General features: G+C 46.5%; 2 protein-coding genes across 2 annotated transcripts; both read left to right on the top strand.

Moving 5' to 3' along the window:
* Window positions 1-1,090: 1,090 nt before the first annotated feature.
* On the top strand, window positions 1,091-8,345 carry LOC306966702 (acyl-coenzyme A thioesterase 1-like; the record flags this gene model as incomplete). Its single annotated transcript, XM_079561515.1, has 4 exons — window positions 1,091-1,273; window positions 2,902-3,172; window positions 7,103-7,290; window positions 7,737-8,345. 4 exons carry the CDS (start codon window positions 1,091-1,093, stop codon window positions 8,343-8,345), a joined length of 1,251 nt encoding a protein of 416 aa, XP_079417641.1.
* Window positions 8,346-11,073: 2,728 nt separating this feature from the next.
* Window positions 11,074-17,296, top strand: LOC306966314 (acyl-coenzyme A thioesterase 1-like; the record flags this gene model as incomplete). The annotated part of the gene is made up of 4 exons (XM_079561035.1): window positions 11,074-11,256; window positions 13,314-13,584; window positions 15,633-15,820; window positions 16,688-17,296. The coding sequence occupies 4 exons, from the start codon at window positions 11,074-11,076 to the stop codon at window positions 17,294-17,296; spliced, it is 1,251 nt and encodes a 416-aa protein (XP_079417161.1).
* Between the last annotated feature and the right edge of the window lie 514 nt (window positions 17,297-17,810).

Raw genomic sequence — 17,810 nt, 5'->3', positions numbered from 1 at the left:
ACGTATTAGCTGCTGAGTTCTTAACACACTTATATAAAAGTAAATGTACCTGTAGTTCGCCGTTTTCTTGGAAAATGTGACGAAGCACGAAGAAAGAGCGTTACATATCCAGACAGCGATGATGGCGCTTCGACTGCGCTTTGTAAAACGGGCTAAACTTTTTTGATAGAAATATTGAACCTTTTTTAATATTTAGACCTGTCTCAAAAACACTTTGTTATGTTAGTCACTGACTTAGGTGACATGTTTAATATATTTTTCTATATTCTCTCCATATTTTTTACTGTCTGCCAATTTGGCCGATGGATATAATTTTTACCGGCCATTTGCTTTTCAAACCGGCCACAGCCGGCTAACGGAAACCCTGGTTTGGACACTAATGGCTCGTTTCCACCAGCCCTACCCTTCTCTACTCTACTTGGTTTGGTCCTACACTACTTGGCCTGGTTGTGTTTCCACTATTCTGTAGAATCTGATACTGTATCCATGGTTACCAGGGTGTATCCATGGATATGGCTTTGCTTTTGACTGTATCCATTGGAAACAGTACCTGCTTGGCCTGGTTAGTACCAGGGCCAAGCAGGTACTAAAAAAAGTACCAGTTAACTGTAAAGTGGGCTGGTGGAAACTTTTCAAATGCAGGCAAAGTAGAGCAGGGTAGAGTAGAGTAGGGTAGGTGGAACCGAGCCATATGTTGTTGTTGGACACTGTACACTAGGGGGCGACATGCACTTTTGTTTGGCCTGCACTCCACCAATAACTTTAAAGAAGAAGAAAAGCAGCTGTTGGTGATGTCACTTCCCATATTGCCTTTTTTAACCATTCTGAACTTGACTGAATTGTCCAGAACATCCAAAGGTCTTTCTTTGTGAACTTTTTATGTTCTCATGTAGCTCTGTCACTACACCACACAGTGATGCAGCTGCTCAGGAAGCTCTCTGTTGTCCCACAGAAGCTTCAAACAGATTCTGTATCTCTTTAATTGTGTAGTTTTTTCTGCTCTTTACCTGCAGAGTTTCTCCTTACACTCGGGGTCAGTGCTGGTCCAGTTTATCGTCTTCATCGTCTTCGTCTCCTTGGTGTTACAGAGATGTCCTCACGTCTGCGTCTGATCCTCCTGCCCAGCGCTCGCTGCATGTTCGACGACCCGCTGCAGATCCGTGTGACGGGGCTGAGCTCGCAGCAGGACGTGGTGCTGAGGGCCAGCGCCACCGACGAGAAGGGCTCCAGCTTCAGCTCCTGGGCAGAGTTCAGGGCGGACCACAGCGGACAGGTACTGCACACAGATTCATCCATCAACTTTCATCAGGACCAGTCCTTACAGGGGCATTATGCATTAGGCTACAGTGGAGGAAAAAGTGAGTACACCGTGTGGAATTTCTTACATTTCTGCCTAAGTTGGTCACGAAATGTGGTCCGAGCTTTATTAACATCACTTATCAATTATTAAACAGTGTCTGCTTGAAAAAATAGCTTCTGAGTGAAATGAGCGTCTAATCTGCAACGACAGGAAAGCAGTTATTGCTGCAAAAGAAGAGTCAGTCAGCTATTTAATACACGGGTGCACTCACTTATTCACATCTCAGGCTTTTCTGCAAAACATCGTGATAAACGCATGAATAGATTTTTCTATTGATGATTGCACGTTGTCCAGGCCCTGAGGCAACAAAACAGCCCCACACATGATTCTCCTGCTCCAGACTCCACAGTGAGGGGAGGGTTTTGATGTCGGTGCTGTTCCATTTTTACTCCACAAATGACGTTGTGTTTTCCTCCAAAACTATTCAACTTTGGGTCCAACAGTCCACTGAATGTTTTGCCAGTAGTGCTGTGGACCATCTCAGTGCTCTGTCGCAAACCCTATCCCCACTGTAAAGTATGATGCAAGAGCATCAAGAGAATGAAACTAAAACTAGTGATTATAAGTGTAAAACTACAACTAAAACATGTGGTCCTGTTGTGGCTTAAAGGGATATTTCAGGATTTTTGACATAGGGCCTCATTTCCTAGTTATCCAGAGTGTTGCTGATTTCTGGAGATATATATTTTTTTTTTGTAATTCATGCAGTTCTTATGTTTGAAGAGTTACGTGGCGCTAGGCTAGTGCAAGGCTAGTGTATTTCTATGGTATCAGCTAGCCTGCATTAAAAACAGTCTGACCCGCTCCACAGAGCACCTGAGGCAAATCACTGATAACACCAGACTAACCATATAAATGTCTGTGTCCATAGAATCATGTTTGGAATATAACTGACCTGCATCACATGAGTGATCGCATTTTGAGGGGCTATTTTCTAGCAGATCACTTTGCGCGGCGTGGCCACCAGATGGCGACACAGACCTGATCCATAAAGTATAAAGACATTTTTCTACAAACATCAAACCTTGTGTTTCTAAACATTTACATTTTGAATAATGAGACACACTATACACAATAATGAGCCATTTCAGCCATGTTTGATCCTCCTGCCACTGTGTGGCGCTGTGTGTGTTGATATAATGACCTGCCCTATATAAGGGGTGAGGAAGGGGCACTCAGGTGTTGCAGTATGGGGGCATACATCTTTTTGACCGTGTCCAGTGTCTATGGAGTCTGAAGTCTGTGTCCCTGTCGATGGCTGTGAGGTTTGCCAAATAAACCTTTGAAATACAGTATTCTTTGTTTTGGAAGACACGCATCCGAGACGCCTCATTCCTGCAGCCAGAGCGGACCTTTGCATAGGGCAAATCCTGGCCGCTTCACACACATTAATGATAAAAGTGTTCACACGTGTTTTAAAAGCACAGTCTGAGCTCATCCACTGACTCTGGACTGAAATGTTTTCAAAGCTGTGCAGATGATTAATGATGAGGTTATGTGTCAAAATGTTCTTATCGTCCTGTCACGCTCCTCTGCCTCAGGTCCACGTGTCACGGGACGCCCCCCTCAGGGGCTCCTACAGCGGGGTCCAGCCCATGGGTCTGTTCTGGTCCCTGAGCCCAGAAGTTCCACATGCAAGATTCTTCAAAAACCAGGCCCTGAGTCCACACGTGGTCCACTTCTCTGTGGTCGACAAGCAGGACGGGCAGATACTGGCGAAGGAGACCAACGAGAGGTGCATTCTGGGAGACGGAGTCCAGAGACAGACTGTGACGGGGCGGGGCTTCACCGGGGTCCTCTTCACTCCCCCAGGTCTGTGTCCTACTCAGTCTAATGTTTTTGAATAGAACCAGGAGTGGAATGACTGAAAATGTCTTTTTAACAGATAGTGATTTCTTCAAACCTGTTTATTAACAGTTATGTTTCTCTTGTGACGTCACAACATCACCTGCTCTCCAGAGTTTTAATTCACTCTTAAAAACACGGCTCTATGCGTTGGCTTTCAACACGAGCTGAGTTGAGCATTCCATGTTGTTATTTTGTACTGTGTATATATATATATATATATATATATATATATATATATATATATATATAAAAAACTCTTCCTCACCCTCCGCGGGCGGTCTCTTTTTCCTCCTGCTCGGGTCCTCTACCAGAGGCCTGGGAGCTTGAGGGTTCTGCGCAGTATCTTTGCTGTTCCTAGAACTGCACTTTTCTGGACCGAGATGTCTGATGTATTTCCTGGGATCTGCTGGAGCCACTCCTCCAGTTTGGGGGTCACTGCCCCGAGTGCCCCAACGACCACGGGCACCACTGATGCCTTCACCCTCCAGGTTTTCTCCAGCTCTTCTCTGAGCCCCTGGTATTTCTCTAGTTTCTCATGTTCCTTTTTCCTGATGTTGAAGTCGCTTGGTATTGCTATGTCGATCACAACGGCTTTCCTCTGCTCTTTGTCCACCACCACAATGTCCGGTTGGTTCGCCATTACCATTTTGTCCGTCTGTATCTGGAAGTCCCACAGGATCTTGGCTCGGTCATTCTCGACCACCTTTGGAGGTGTTTCCCACTTTGACCTTGGGGTTTCCAGCCCATACTCTGCACAGATGTTCCTGTACACTATACCAGCCACTTGGTTATGGCTCCACGTAAGCTTTCCCTGCCAGCATCTTACACCCTGCAGTTATGTGCTGGATTGTCTCATTGGCCTCTTTGCACAGTCTACACCTGGGGTCTTGTCTGATGTGGTAGATCTGGGCCTCTATTGCTCTGGTGCTCAAGGCCTGCTCCTGTGCAGCCATGATGAGTGCCTCTGTGCTGTCCTTTAGTCCGGCTCTGTCTAGCCATTGGTAGGATTTCTGTATATCCGCCACTTCCGTTATGTTTCGGTGGTACATGCCGTGTAGGGGCTTGTCCTCCCATGACGGGACCTCCAGCACCTCATCTTCTGTTCCCCATTGTCTGAGACATTCACTGAGCACGTCATCTGTCGGAGCCTTGTCCTTGATGTACATATATATATATATATATATATATATATATTTGTCTCTCACTGAAACATGTACAGCACTTTGGGCCGTGTCAACTGTATGTTAAATGTGCTTTATACACTGCTCACAAAAATTTCTGGGATATCCGACTGTCCAGTTAGGAAGCCACGTTTATTGTGAATCAATTTCACTTGGTGTTGTGGAAATTAAACAGACACAGGTGGAAATGAGAGGCAATTAGCAAGATCACTCCAAAAGAGGAATGGTTTTGCAGGTGGTGACCACAGACCATTTCCCTGTCTTCATCCTTCGTACCGTATTTTTGGAACACTTTTGCATTTGTCCAGTGTTCTCACCACTAGAGGTATCATGAGGAGCATCTACAACCCACAGAAGCTGCTCAGGGAGTGATGCTCATCCAAAATGGCACGTCTATTCGTGCTGTGGCAAGAAGGTTTGCTGTGTCTCCCAGCGCAGTGTCCAGAGCCTGGAGGAGATACCAGGAGACAAGCCAGTACACCAGGAGACCTGGGGGGGCCGACCGAGGTCAACAACCCAGCAGCAGGACCGCTATCTGCTCATTTGTGCACGGAGAAACAGGAGAAGCACTGCCCGAGCCCTACAAAATGACCTCCAGAGGGCCACAAATGTGCATGTTGGTCCTCAAACGTCAGAAACCGACTCCATGAGGGGGGTGTGAGGGCCCGACGTCCACAAGTTGGGCCGGTGCTTACTGCCCAACACCGTGCAGCCCGATTGGCATTTGCCCGAGAACACAGCGAGGCAGATTGGCCAATGGTGCCCTGTGCTCTTCACGGATGAGAGCAGGTTCACCCTGAGCACATGTGACAGACGTGACAGAGTCTGGAGACGCCCTGGAGAACGTTCTGCTGCTGCAACATCATCCAGCATGACCGGTTTGGTGGTGGGTCAGTGATGGTCTGGGGAGGCATTTCATTGGAGGCCGCACAGCCCTCCATGTGCAAGCCAGAGGTTCCCTGACTGGCATTGGGGACCGGGATGAGATCCTCAGACCTATTGTAAGACCATATGCTGGTGCTGTGGGCCCTGGGTTCCCTCTGATGCCTGATAATGCCAGGCCACATGTGGCAAGAGTGTGTCAGCAGGTCCTGCATGATGAAGGTATTGATGTTATGGACTGGCCTGCCCGTTCCCCAGACTTAAATCCAATAGAGCACATCTGGGACATCATGTCTCGGTCCATCCATCAACACCACGTCGCACCACAGACTGTCCAGGAGCTGACTGATGCTCTAATCCAGGTCTGGGAGGAGATCCCTCAGGAGGACATCCGTGGTCTCATCAGGAGCATGCCCAGGCGTTGTAGGGAGTGCATTCAGGCACGTGGAGGCCACACACACTACTGAGGATGATACAGACTCGTTTTGAGGAATTTCTGCAGAATTTGGATCAACCAGTGACCTGATTTGTCACTTTGATTTTGACTATAATTTTGGATCCAGACCTCCAGGGGCTGAGAATTTCATTTCCATTTATCATTCTTATGTTATTTTGTTCTCAACACATTGCCCTACACCAGGGGTGGCCAACACGCGGCTCTCGAGCCGCATGCGGCTCTTGGCCAATCAGAGTGCGGCTCTTTGCATGATTGGAGATGTTTAATACAATGCGGCTCTTTGCAAAATAATTGGTAAATATTTCCCATAAACTGTAACAGTCTTTGACCAAAAATCCAACCATAGTCCTACAGACCCTGTTTCCATCTCTACACACATGAATGAGAGTCCGAATCTCTCTCCTTTTCGAGGCGGCGTGTAAAAGGTGCCCGTACAGCCTCACTCAAAGCGGTATGTAGGTTGAACAACAGGCAGGCAGATCGTGGCACTAGGATTAGCTTCTGTGCTCTTCAGGTTTCTGATCAGCTACTCTTTATTTGATGTAATTTGGCTTCATATTCACAGAAAAAGATCAAAATTAGGAAATGGAAAAAAGCGGAGCTCTAATAAAGCATATGATGCGAAGCGCGACATCATGACTTTCCTTTCACATGTGACAGAAACTGTAACAGATGCAAGCTGAAAACAGACTCTCAGACGTCCTCCAGAGGCTCCTGGTTAAAGTTTATGAACTTTGTGCAGCCTAGAGTGCGTTCTCTGCACAGTCCAGTCAGGACTGAGCTGCAGGCACTGAGCGCACAGGCCAGGGGTGAATCAGAGAAGGGGGCTCAGTGGGAAGGGCCCCACATACAAACACACCCCAGCATTAAAAAAAAAAGAAAAAAAATCTAATTCTGTCTCAGTCAGAGCAGAAAGCACAAAATTTCAGTTAATATACATGTATTTCAATCTTGGTGAGGAGTAAAACCATTCAATCTAACACAATTATTAAAAAAAAGAGAAAAAGGCCAGACATAAAGTTATAGTTTATTGGGATTAAATAAAACGGTCACATTCTATTTAATCACAATAAACTAAAGCCCCGGGATCTCGCTAATGGTCGGTGCCTTTGTGGCTCTTCACGGGATCAAGGTTGAAAATTTCGGCTCTTGGTCTCTGACTAGTTGGCCACCCCTGCCCTACACTATGAATAAAGATTTTCATCCGAAAAATCGAATTGATTGACATCCAGGATGTGTTTTTTGAGTATGCCCTAAGTTTTTGTGAGCAGTGTCAATAAACTTTGACCTTGACCTTCAGTCCTGGAGCTCACACCTGGTTTCGAGTGTTGAAGAGAATAACAGGCCTCTTTAACTTGTGTCCTGTTGTCCCAGGCTCCGGGCCGTTTCCCGCGGTGCTCAACCCTTCCACCTTCCCGTCAGAGAAGAGGGCGGGGCTTCTGGCAAACAAAGGCTTCGTGGTGATGACTGTCCCGATCTTCAACCGCAAATTGGACAAGAGCGAGCGGCTTCATCTGGATCAGTACGAAGCGGCCGTGCAGTATCTACTGCAGCACAGCAAGGTCTGAGTCTGAACTGCTCAGTTCTTCTGTAGACGCTCCTCCAGGAGCAGGGCCCGACTCACACCAGGGCCCGACTTACACCAGGGCCAGACTCACACCAGGGGCCCGACTCACACCAGGGCCCGACTCACACCGGAACATTCAAATTACCAAAGCAATTTTCTGTGTATAGCAGGAAAATGTTGTCTTGTGTTTGAATATTTACTATTTTGCGAAGATTTGCGTGATGATGGTGATGGGGGTTTAAAACAGTGCTATTCTCAAAAGTGACCAGCAGGAGGAGCTCTAAGCACAGCTCACTTTGTTCTGCTTTAATGAAAATCCAACTTCGTAACTCGACCTGTGGGGCTTGTGAGAGAAAGTTTTGTGAGATTGTAAACTCAGAACACGATACAGTTTGGCTAAGGCCACGTGATCCTGGAGTAACCTTCTGTGCTGTGTTCCAGGTGGGCGGTGCAGAGGTGGGGGTCATGGGCCTCTCTAAAGGGGCCGACGTGGCTCTGTCTCTGGCCGCGTTCGTGCGAGGCGTTGGGGCCGTCGTCTCCATCAACGGCTGCAGCGCTAACGTTCAACTGCCGCTCTTCTACAAACAACAGCAGATCCTCCCAGCGCTAAAACCTGATCTGTCCAAATGCATCGCCCTGACCTCTGACCTTTATATGGTCAAAAACGCCCTGCCCATCCCGACGTCCGCAGAGCACCGAGACTCGGTCGTGCCCATAGAAAAGGCCAGCGCTCAGTTCCTGTTCGTGGCCTCGGAGGACGACCTGCAGTGGGACAGTGTGGCGTTTATGGAGCAGATGGTGGAGCGGCTGAAGCGTCACGGGAGGAATAACTTTGAGGCGGTTTCGTACCCTCAGGCGGGACACATCTTGGACACTCCGTTCTCACCGTTTGAAGTGTCTATGTTCCATGGAGTTGTAAACATGGTGATGCTTTGGGGAGGAGAACCCGCGGCCCACGCAAGAGCCGAGGTGCTGCTGTGGAGGAAGATACAGGAGTTTTTCAGGAAGCACCTCAAGTGTGAGGCTAACCAGGCTAATGTTAAACTGTGAGGCTAACCAGGCTAATGCTAAACTGTGAGGCTAACCAGGCTAACGCTAAACTGTGAGGCTAACCAGGCTAATGCTAAACTGTGATGATTCAGCATGAAAGCATTTGTTGCGTAAGTTTAACTGTTTTCTCTCACACTTCAGCACAAAGTTGATAGAAGCTTCTGTGCCGCAAAGTAAATTTTAGAAGATGCAGAACGACGGAAAAAAGGGTTTAGTTTTTTGACGTAGACATGGCTCGACAAAGACACAGCAGTTCAGATTGAGTGTCGTCCAATTCACTTAAATTTTGTGTCCAAAACGCGCCAAAACCAAAGAGGGTGTAAAATGGAGATTTACTTTACATGTACTTTACATGACCATTAACAAAACCCCACATGATAGTTTTATTGAAGATTGTATTGAATTACTTTCAGTTGTGTGCACTGAATTTGATTTAGTGATTACAGGTGATTGAGCATGTGAATGAAGCCAATAACAGGCACGTTAAAGAACTAAAGAGCAAAATGTCGTTCTAAAGGAGGAACTGAAATTAATGAGTTTGTGAATGTAGTAACTCTTGAAAAAAAAAATATATATAAATGTATCAATAAATATATGGAATCATAAATTAACAAGACAATTGTATTTATTTCCTCTGTATGATGGTAACAAATAATCATTGGTTGTTATAACTATTGTTTATGTCAACAGCTTATTGCTTTGGCTACTCTTCCTGGGGTCTTTTTTTTTGCAACAAACAAATGCAATAAGTACAAGCAATCATTATCAATACATTGTGATATACTTAAAACACAAGCTTTTTGTTTAGTTACAACAGTAATCAGATTTTTTTGTTTCTATTCCCTGTCCATTCTACACGGGGAAGTTAGTCTGGTAACGGAGCAGGGCGGGCCTAACGCGCACAAATGGTCAATGAACTAAACCAATCAGCAATAAGCAGATTCTGCATCTCACCAAACGCAAAGCATGCTGGTCCAGGTTAAAGGTCAGGACTACCCAGATGAATCCCAAACAATGGCCGCTGGCTGCTCTGCTTAGCAACGACGACACTAGAGGCCGCCATTGCTCCGCCGTTGCTGCAGTACCTCCATGTAGCCGCTAATGCATTGGACTTTAGACACGTGAAAAACAACTTTAGGGCCGGAACCTAATTTTCTTAAACTTAAACTGATTCAGAGCACACAAATACATCAGATTAAGAGAACAGCTGCTACAAAGCAGCAAACAGGTATTTGAAGCTGCTGGTGCCTCTGGAGTCTCCCGAACATCAAGGTGTAGGACCCTCCAGAGGCTGCAGTTGTGCATAAACCATCTATCCGGCCTCCCCTACACTGTTCATTGAAGCTCATGAACAGAAATCCATGAAGACTCATTTTCAAACAGTCTTGTTCACTGATGAGGCCGTGTAACCCTGGATGGTCAAATCAATGCAGTAGTGGATAGTTGGTGAATGGCCACCATGTCCCAACAAGTCTCATGGATTCTTCCCCAAAACTGTAATGACTATAAATCATAAACCCACAAAAATCCTCCCCAAATCCCCCAGTTTTACCATGACATGATGGTAATCCGTCACACAAGGGGGCGTGGCCAAGCCGAGAGGGAAGAAAACCTCTCATGGGAATCACAATTTTTCAGTCTTTTTACCTGTTTTCTGGGGAACATTAAACATATTTATCACAGTCCAGTAAAGTCGAGCCAAATTCAGGTCCATATTTTCACAGCAAAATGTTCAGCTGAATTATTAATTGTGCCGAGGGGGCATTCTTCCTCCTTCCTCCATAACTAATCCATTTGTACAGCCTGGCCTTGGACATTAAGTGCTCATTAGTTAACCTGGTTACGTATAAACGTATTAATGAGGGAAACTTCTATTGTCAATAATGTCAATGGGGAGGAGTTGGGAAGAGTCATCTGTTTAATGTGTCTTTGGGAGCAACTCAGGACATAAATTTACCCAGCATGCAGCATTCACCTGCAGTCACACACAGACAAACCTGAAGCGTCTTGTCCAAGGACACGACCATCTGCACCTGCTGGATCCAGGATCCAAACCTTCAACCTTTCCATAAGACGACCTGCTCGACCATTGTTGCCCAATACAAGTAAGTGAAGTTATACTTATACAATATTATTACTAAGTAGATGTAAAAAGTATTGTGTGGAAAATAATATTCAAGTACAAGTTGAAAAACACTTGACCTCGACTAAATGTGAATGAGAATGAATCACCTCTGACTAAACTACATGAACATAAAGCCAGGTCTGAACAAGGACTAAACTAGGGCTTTCATTTGACTTTATAAACTAATGGAGACTTTAATAATCCTCAAATGTTTTGACCAAAGACACTTATTTTTCATTAAATTTTGCAATAAACCTGGAGCTTTGATCCGCACCATTTGGTTCGGCTCTTCAACACTCGGGCCTATTGCCTTTTTTAACCATTCTGAACTTGACTGAATTGTCCAGAACATCCAAAGACTTGATGTGTGGGTCTTTCTTTGTGAACTTTTTATGTTCTCATGTAGCTCTGTCACTACACCACACAGTGATGCAGCTGCTCAGGAAGCTCTCTGTTGTCCCACAGAAGCTTCAAACAGATTCTGTATCTCTTTAATTGTTTAGTTTTTGCTGCTCTTTACCTGCAGAGTTTCTCCTTACACTCGTAGTCAGTGCTGGTCCAGTTTATCGTCTTCATCGTCTTCGTCTCCTTGGTGTTACAGAGATGTCCTCACGTGTGCGTCTGATCCTCCTGCCCAGCGCTCGCTGCATGTTCGACGACCCGCTGCAGATCCGTGTGACGGGGCTGAGCTCGCAGCAGGACGTGGTGCTGAGGGCCAGCGCCACCGACGAGAAGGGCTCCAGCTTCAGCTCCTGGGCAGAGTTCAGGGCGGACCACAGCGGACAGGTACTGCACACAGATTCATCCATCAACTTTCATCAGGACCAGTCCTTACAGGGGCATTATGCATTAGGCTACAGTGGAGGAAAAAGTGAGTACACCGTGTGGAATTTCTTACATTTCTGCCTAAGTTGGTCACTAAATGTGGTCCGAGCTTTATTAACATCACAAGAATTATTAAACAGTATCTGCTTGAAAAAATAGTATCTGAGTGAAATGAGCGTCTAATCTGCAACGTCAGGAAAGCAGTTATTGCTGCAAAAGAAGAGTCAGTCAGCTATTTAATACACGGGTGTACTCACTTATTCACATCTCAGGTTTTTCTGCAAAACATCGTGATAAACGCATGAATTGATTTTTCTATTGATGATTGCACGTTGTCCAGGCCCTGAGGCAACAAAACAGCCCCACACATGATTCTCCTGCTCCAGACTCCACAGTGAGGGGAGGGTTTTGATGTCGGTGCTGTTCCATTTTTACTCCACAAATGACTTTGTGTTTTCCTCCAAAACTATTCAACTTTGGGTCCAACTGTCCACTGAATGTTTTGCCAGTAGTGCTGTGGACCATCTCAGTGCTCTGTCGCAAACCCTATCCCCACTGTAAAGTATGATGCAAGAGCATCAAGAGAACGAAACTAAAACTAGTGATTATAAGTGTAAAACTACAACTAAAACATGTGGTCCTGTTGTGGCTTAAAGGGATATTTCAGGATTTTTGACATAGGGCCTCATGTCCTAGTTATCCAGAGTGTTGCTGATTTCTGGAGATTTTTTTTTTTTTTGTAATTCATGCAGTTCTTATGTTTGAAGAGTTACGTGGTGCTAGGCTAGTGCAAGGCTAGTGCATTTCTATGGTATCAGCTAGCCTGCATTAAAAACAGTCTGACCCGCTCCACAGAGCACCTGAGGCAAATCACTTATAACACCAGACTAACCATATAAATGTCTGTGTCCATAGAATCATGTTTGGAATAAAACTGACCTGCATCACATGAATGATCGCATTTTGAGGGACTATTTTCTAGCAGATCACTCCACCGCTGCGTAGCTTATACAACCACTCAAATGCTCAAATATAAGGTATTTTAAATGCAAAATGGTTAAAATTACTCTATGGACACAGACATTTATATGGTTAGTCTAGTGTTATAAGTGATTTGCCTCAGGTGCTCTGTGGAGCGGGTTTTTAATGCAGACTAGCTATTACCATAGAAATGCGCTAGCCTTGCACTACGTACTTATTTTCCTGGTAATGACCACCGTTCTATACATTATCCCTTACATAACGCACACCTAGTCCGGCAACAGTTACATGCAGCTGTTACCATGGTCACGATAAACAATTATGCTGGAACTAGGACTTAAAAAAATATAAGCAAACAGGCCCCAATGGACAGCTTCAGTTCAGAGGACCATGGTATAAGCGGGATCGTGGACTCCGACGTGTCCATTATCAGAATATCTGGACTCCGGTTCACGGCTCCGCATCGTCCAGTTACTTCTGGTCATGGACGCCTCGTCGTGTATTATCCCTCATGCAAACTCTGTGCAGAAGTGCTGCCAATGCCACTGACACGATGAGAAAGAAGAGGTGAAGAAGAGTTATTTCAGCCATGTTTGATCCTCCTGCCACTGTGTGGCGCTGTGTGTGTTGATATAATTACCTGCCCTATATAAGGGGTGAGGAAGGGGCACTCAGGTGTTGCAGTATGGGGGCATACATCTTTTTGACCGTGTCTAGTGTCTATGGAGTCTGAAGTCTGTGTCCCTGTCGATGGCTGTGAGGTTTGCCAAATAAACCTTTGAAATACAGTATTCTTTGTTTTGGAAGACACGCGTCCGAGACGCCTCATTACTGCAGCCAGAGCGGACCTTTGCATAGGGCAAATCCTGGCTGCTTCACACACATTAATACTAAACGTGTTCACACGTGTTTTAAAAGCACAGTCTGAGCTCATCCACTGACTCTGGACTGAAATGTTTTCAAAGCTGTGCAGATGATTAATGATGAGGTTATGTGTCAAAATGTTCTTATCGTCCTGTCACGCTCCTCGGCCTCAGGTCCACGTGTCACGGGACGCCCCCCTCAGGGGCTCCTACAGCGGGGTCCAGCCCATGGGTCTGTTCTGGTCCCTGAGCCCAGAAGTTCCACACAAAAAATTCTTCAAAAACCAGGCCCTGAGTCCACACGTGGTCCACTTCTCTGTGGTCGACAAGCAGGACGGGCAGATACTGGCGAAGGAGACCAACGAGAGGTGCATTCTGGGAGACGGAGTCCAGAGACAGACTGTGACGGGGCGGGGCTTCTCCGGGGTCCTCTTCACTCCCCCTGGTCTGTGTGCTACTCAGTCTAATGTTTTTGAATAGAACCAGGAGAGGAATGATTGAAAATGTCTTTTTAACAGACAGTGAATTCTTCAAACCTGTTTATTAACAGTTATGTTTCTCTTGTGACGTCACAACATCACCTGCTCTCCAGGGTTTTAAGTCACTCTTAAAAACACGCCTCTATGCGTTGGCTTTCAACACAAGCTGAGTTGAGCATTCCATGTTGTTATTTTGTACTGTGTATATATATATATATATATATATATATATATATATATATATTTGTCTTTCACTGAAACATGTACAGCACTTTGGGCCGTGTCAACTGTATGTTAAATGTGCTTTATAAATAAACTGTGACCTTGTCCTTCAGTCCTGGGATATCAGACTGTCCAGTTAGGAAGCCACGTTTATTGTGAACCAATTTCACTTGGTGTTGTGGAAATTAAACAGACAACAGGTGGAAATGAGAGGCAATTAGCAAGATCACTCCAAAAGAGGAATGGTTTTGCAGGTGGTGACCACAGACCATTTCCCTGTCTTCATCCTTTGTACCGTATTTTTGGAACACTTTTGCATTTGTCCAGTGTTCTCACCACTAGAGGTATCATGAGGAGCATCTACAACCCACAGAAGCTGCTCAGGGAGTGATGCTCATCCAAAATGGCACGTCCATTCGTGCTGTGGCAAGAAGGTTTGCTGTGTCTCCCAGCGCAGTGTCCAGAGCCTGGAGGAGATACCAGGAGACAGGCCAGTACACCAGGAGACCTGGGGGGGGGCGACCGAGGTCAACAACCCAGCAGCAGGACCGCTATCTGCTCATTTGTGCACGGAGAAACCGGAGAAGCACTGCCCGAGCCCTACAAAATGACCTCCAGAGGGCCACAAATGTGCATGTTGGTCCTCAAACGGTCAGAACCCGACTCCATGAGGGGGGTATGAGGGGGGTATGAGGGGGGTATGAGGGCGTTGGGCCGGTGCTTACTGCCCAACACCGTGCAGCCCCATTGGCATTTGCCCGAGAACACAGCGATTGGCAGATTGGCCAATGGTGCCCTGGGCTCTTCACGGATGAGAGCAGGTTCACCCTGAGCACATGTGACAGACGTGACAGAGTCTGGAGACGCCCTGGAGAACGTTCTGCTGCTGCAACATCATCCAGCATGACCGGTTTGGTGGTGGGTCAGTGATGGTCTGGGGAGGCATTTCATTGGAGGGCCGCACAGCCCTCCATGTGCGAGCCAGAGGTTCCCTGACTGGCATTGGGTACCGGGATGAGATCCTCAGACCTATTGTAAGACCATATGCTGGTGCTGTGGGCCCTGGGTTCCTTCTGATGCCTGATAATGCCAGGCCACATGTGGCAAGAGTGTGTCAGCAGGTCCTGCATGATGAAGGTGTTGATGTTATGGACTGGCCTGCCCGTTCCCCAGACTTAGATCCAATAGAGCACATCTGGGACATCATGTCTCGGTCCATCCATCAACGCCACGTCGCACCTCAGACTGTCCAGGAGCTGACTGATGCTCTAATCCAGGTCTGGTAGGAGATCCCTCAGGAGGACATCCGTGGTCTCATCAGGAGCATGTCCAGGCGTTGTAGGGAGTGCATTCAGGCACGTGGAGGCCACACACACGACTGAGGATGATACAGACTCGTTTGGAGGAATTTCTACAGAATTTGGATCAACCAGTGACCTGATTTGTCACTTTGATTTTGACTATACTTTTGGATCCAGACCTCCAGGGGCTGAGAATTTGATTTCCATTTATCATTCTTATGTTATTTTGTTCTCAACAGATTACCCTACACTATGAATAAAGATTTTCATCCGAAAAATCGAATTGATTGACATCTAGGATGTGTTTTTTGAGTGTGCCCTAAGTTTTTTGTCTCACTGAAACATGTACAGCACTTTGGGCCGTGTCAACTGTATGTTAAATGTGCTTTATAAATAAACTTTGACCTTGACCTTCAGTCCTGGAGCTCACACCTGGTTTCGAGTGTTGAAGAGAATAACACGCCTCTTTAACATGTGTCCTGTTGTCCCAGGCTCCGGGCCGTTTCCCGCGGTGCTCGACCTCCCCTCCTACCCGTCAGAGAAGAGGGCGGGGCTTCTGGCGAACAAAGGCTTCGTGGTGATGACTGTCCCGGTCTTCACTGGCAAACCGGACCAGACCGAGCGGCTTCATCTGGATCAGTACGAGGCGGCCGTGCAGTATCTACTGCAGCACAGCAAGGTCTGAGTCTGAACTGCTCTGTTCTTCTGCAGCCGCTCCTCCAGGAGCAGGACCCGACTCACACCGGAAACATTTAGATCAACGCAGCTAAATACTGAATCCTGAAGAGTTACTTTGGTCTTCATGTGTTAATTTTAATTTACAAAAGTTTTCTTTTATATCAGACCAGTGTGGATTTTTCATACCTGACAGTTTCAACCGCTCACTTTCTGTAATCTTCAGAGTTGGTCACATGATTTTCCCGTGACGTGTCTTATCAGCGGATTTACACAGGTGTTGGTGCTATTCTCCAACTGGTGGAGGAAGGAAAACAGCGCCATCTGCAGTCCGACTTCTTCAGTGCAGCATCCCGGTCACAGTAACATCATGTGATCAACACAGAGGAAGATTGCAGAAAGTGAGTTTCATACCTGAAACTGTCAGGTATGAAAACAATATTTCCTCTGTATAGCAGGCCGACATCTTGGAATTTGGTTGATTCTGAAACTTTCTCTAAACCTGCCTAAAAATGTCACAAGCAGTGGCTAACTTCAGCTTCGAAATGTGTTTGGGGGTCAGACAGTGGGACGTTCCTGGAAATGTCGTCTTGTGTTTGAATATTTACTATTTTCTCCACGCAAAGCTTTGAGTGATGATGATGGTGGGGGTTTATAACAGTGCTATTCTTAAGTGACCAGCAGGAGGCGCTCTAAGCACAGCTTACTTTGTTCTACTTTAATGAAAATCCAAAGAAACGTGTTATTTTTTAATGGGACATGGCTTAGTATAGATTTTTTATATTAAAAAATGTGCATATTTTACAGGTAAATACAGTGTGGCTAAAGCCTCATGATTTGGGGAAGCCCAACCTTCTGTGCTGTGTTCCAGGTGGGCGGTGCGGAGGTGGGGGTGGTGGGCCGCTCTAAAGGGGCCGACGTGGCTCTGTCTCTGGCCGCGTTCGTGCGAGGCGTTGGGGCCGTCGTCTCGATCAACGGCTGCAGCGCTAACGTTCAACTGCCGCTCTTCTACAAACAACAGCAGATCCTCCCAGCGCTAAGACCTGATCCGTCCAAACGCATCGCCCTGACCTCTGGCCTTCATGTGATGAAAAACGCCATGCCCATCCCGACGTCCGCAGAGCACCATGACGCGGTCGTGCCCATAGAAAAGGCCAGCGCTCAGTTCCTGTTCGTGGCCTCGGAGGACGACCTGAACTGGGACAGTGTGGCGTTTATGGAGCAGATGGTGGAGCGGATGAAGCGTCACAGGAGGGATAATTTTGAGGTGGTTTCGTACCCTCGGGCGGGACACATGTTGGACCCTCCGTTCTCACCGTTTGAAGTGTCTTCGCTCCATATGATTTTAAAAATCCCGATGATTTGGGGAGGAGAACCCGCGGCGCACGCAACAGCCGAGGTGCAACTGTGGAAGAAGTTACAGGAGTTTTTCAGGAAGCACCTCAAGTGTGAGGCTGACCAGGCTAATGCTAAACTGTGAGGCTAACCAGGCTAATGCTAAACTGTGAGGCTAACCAGGCTAATGCTAAACTGTGAGGCTATCCAGGCTAATGCTAAACTGTGAGGCTAACCAGGCTAATGCTAAACTGTGAGACTAACCAGGCTAATGCTAAACTGTGATGATTAGTGGTGATTCAGCGTGAAAACTTTCCTTGTGCAGAATCACTGTTTTCTCTCACACTTGTGATCAAAGTAAATGCTTGAACCTGCTTTACGCCGACAAAGAAAAGTTTAGGTTTTAGATGTATATAAAATCCTTTATAAACAGGCTCCTATTGCTCCCCCAAAGACACATTTCTGGAGCCAAAACTGAGTCATACACTGCCTGACCAGAAACTGGTCAAACCCGGGACCTTCTTGCTGTGAAGCACGAGTGCTAACTGCTGCTGTCTCGGATGTTCGGCCTGGCTACCAAGCACAGTAAACCCCAAATCAGCCCAGGTCCAGGGAGGAAAGCACTCCTACCTGCTTCAAAGACAACACTGTCAAACCAC

The sequence above is a fragment of the Gobius niger genome, assembly GCF_951799975.1.
Source record: "Gobius niger genome assembly, chromosome: 8".
Taxonomy (NCBI): Eukaryota; Metazoa; Chordata; class Actinopteri; order Gobiiformes; family Gobiidae; genus Gobius; species Gobius niger.
The sequence above is the reverse complement of the archived record's forward strand: the minus strand, read 5'-3'. Positions and strand labels throughout refer to the sequence as shown.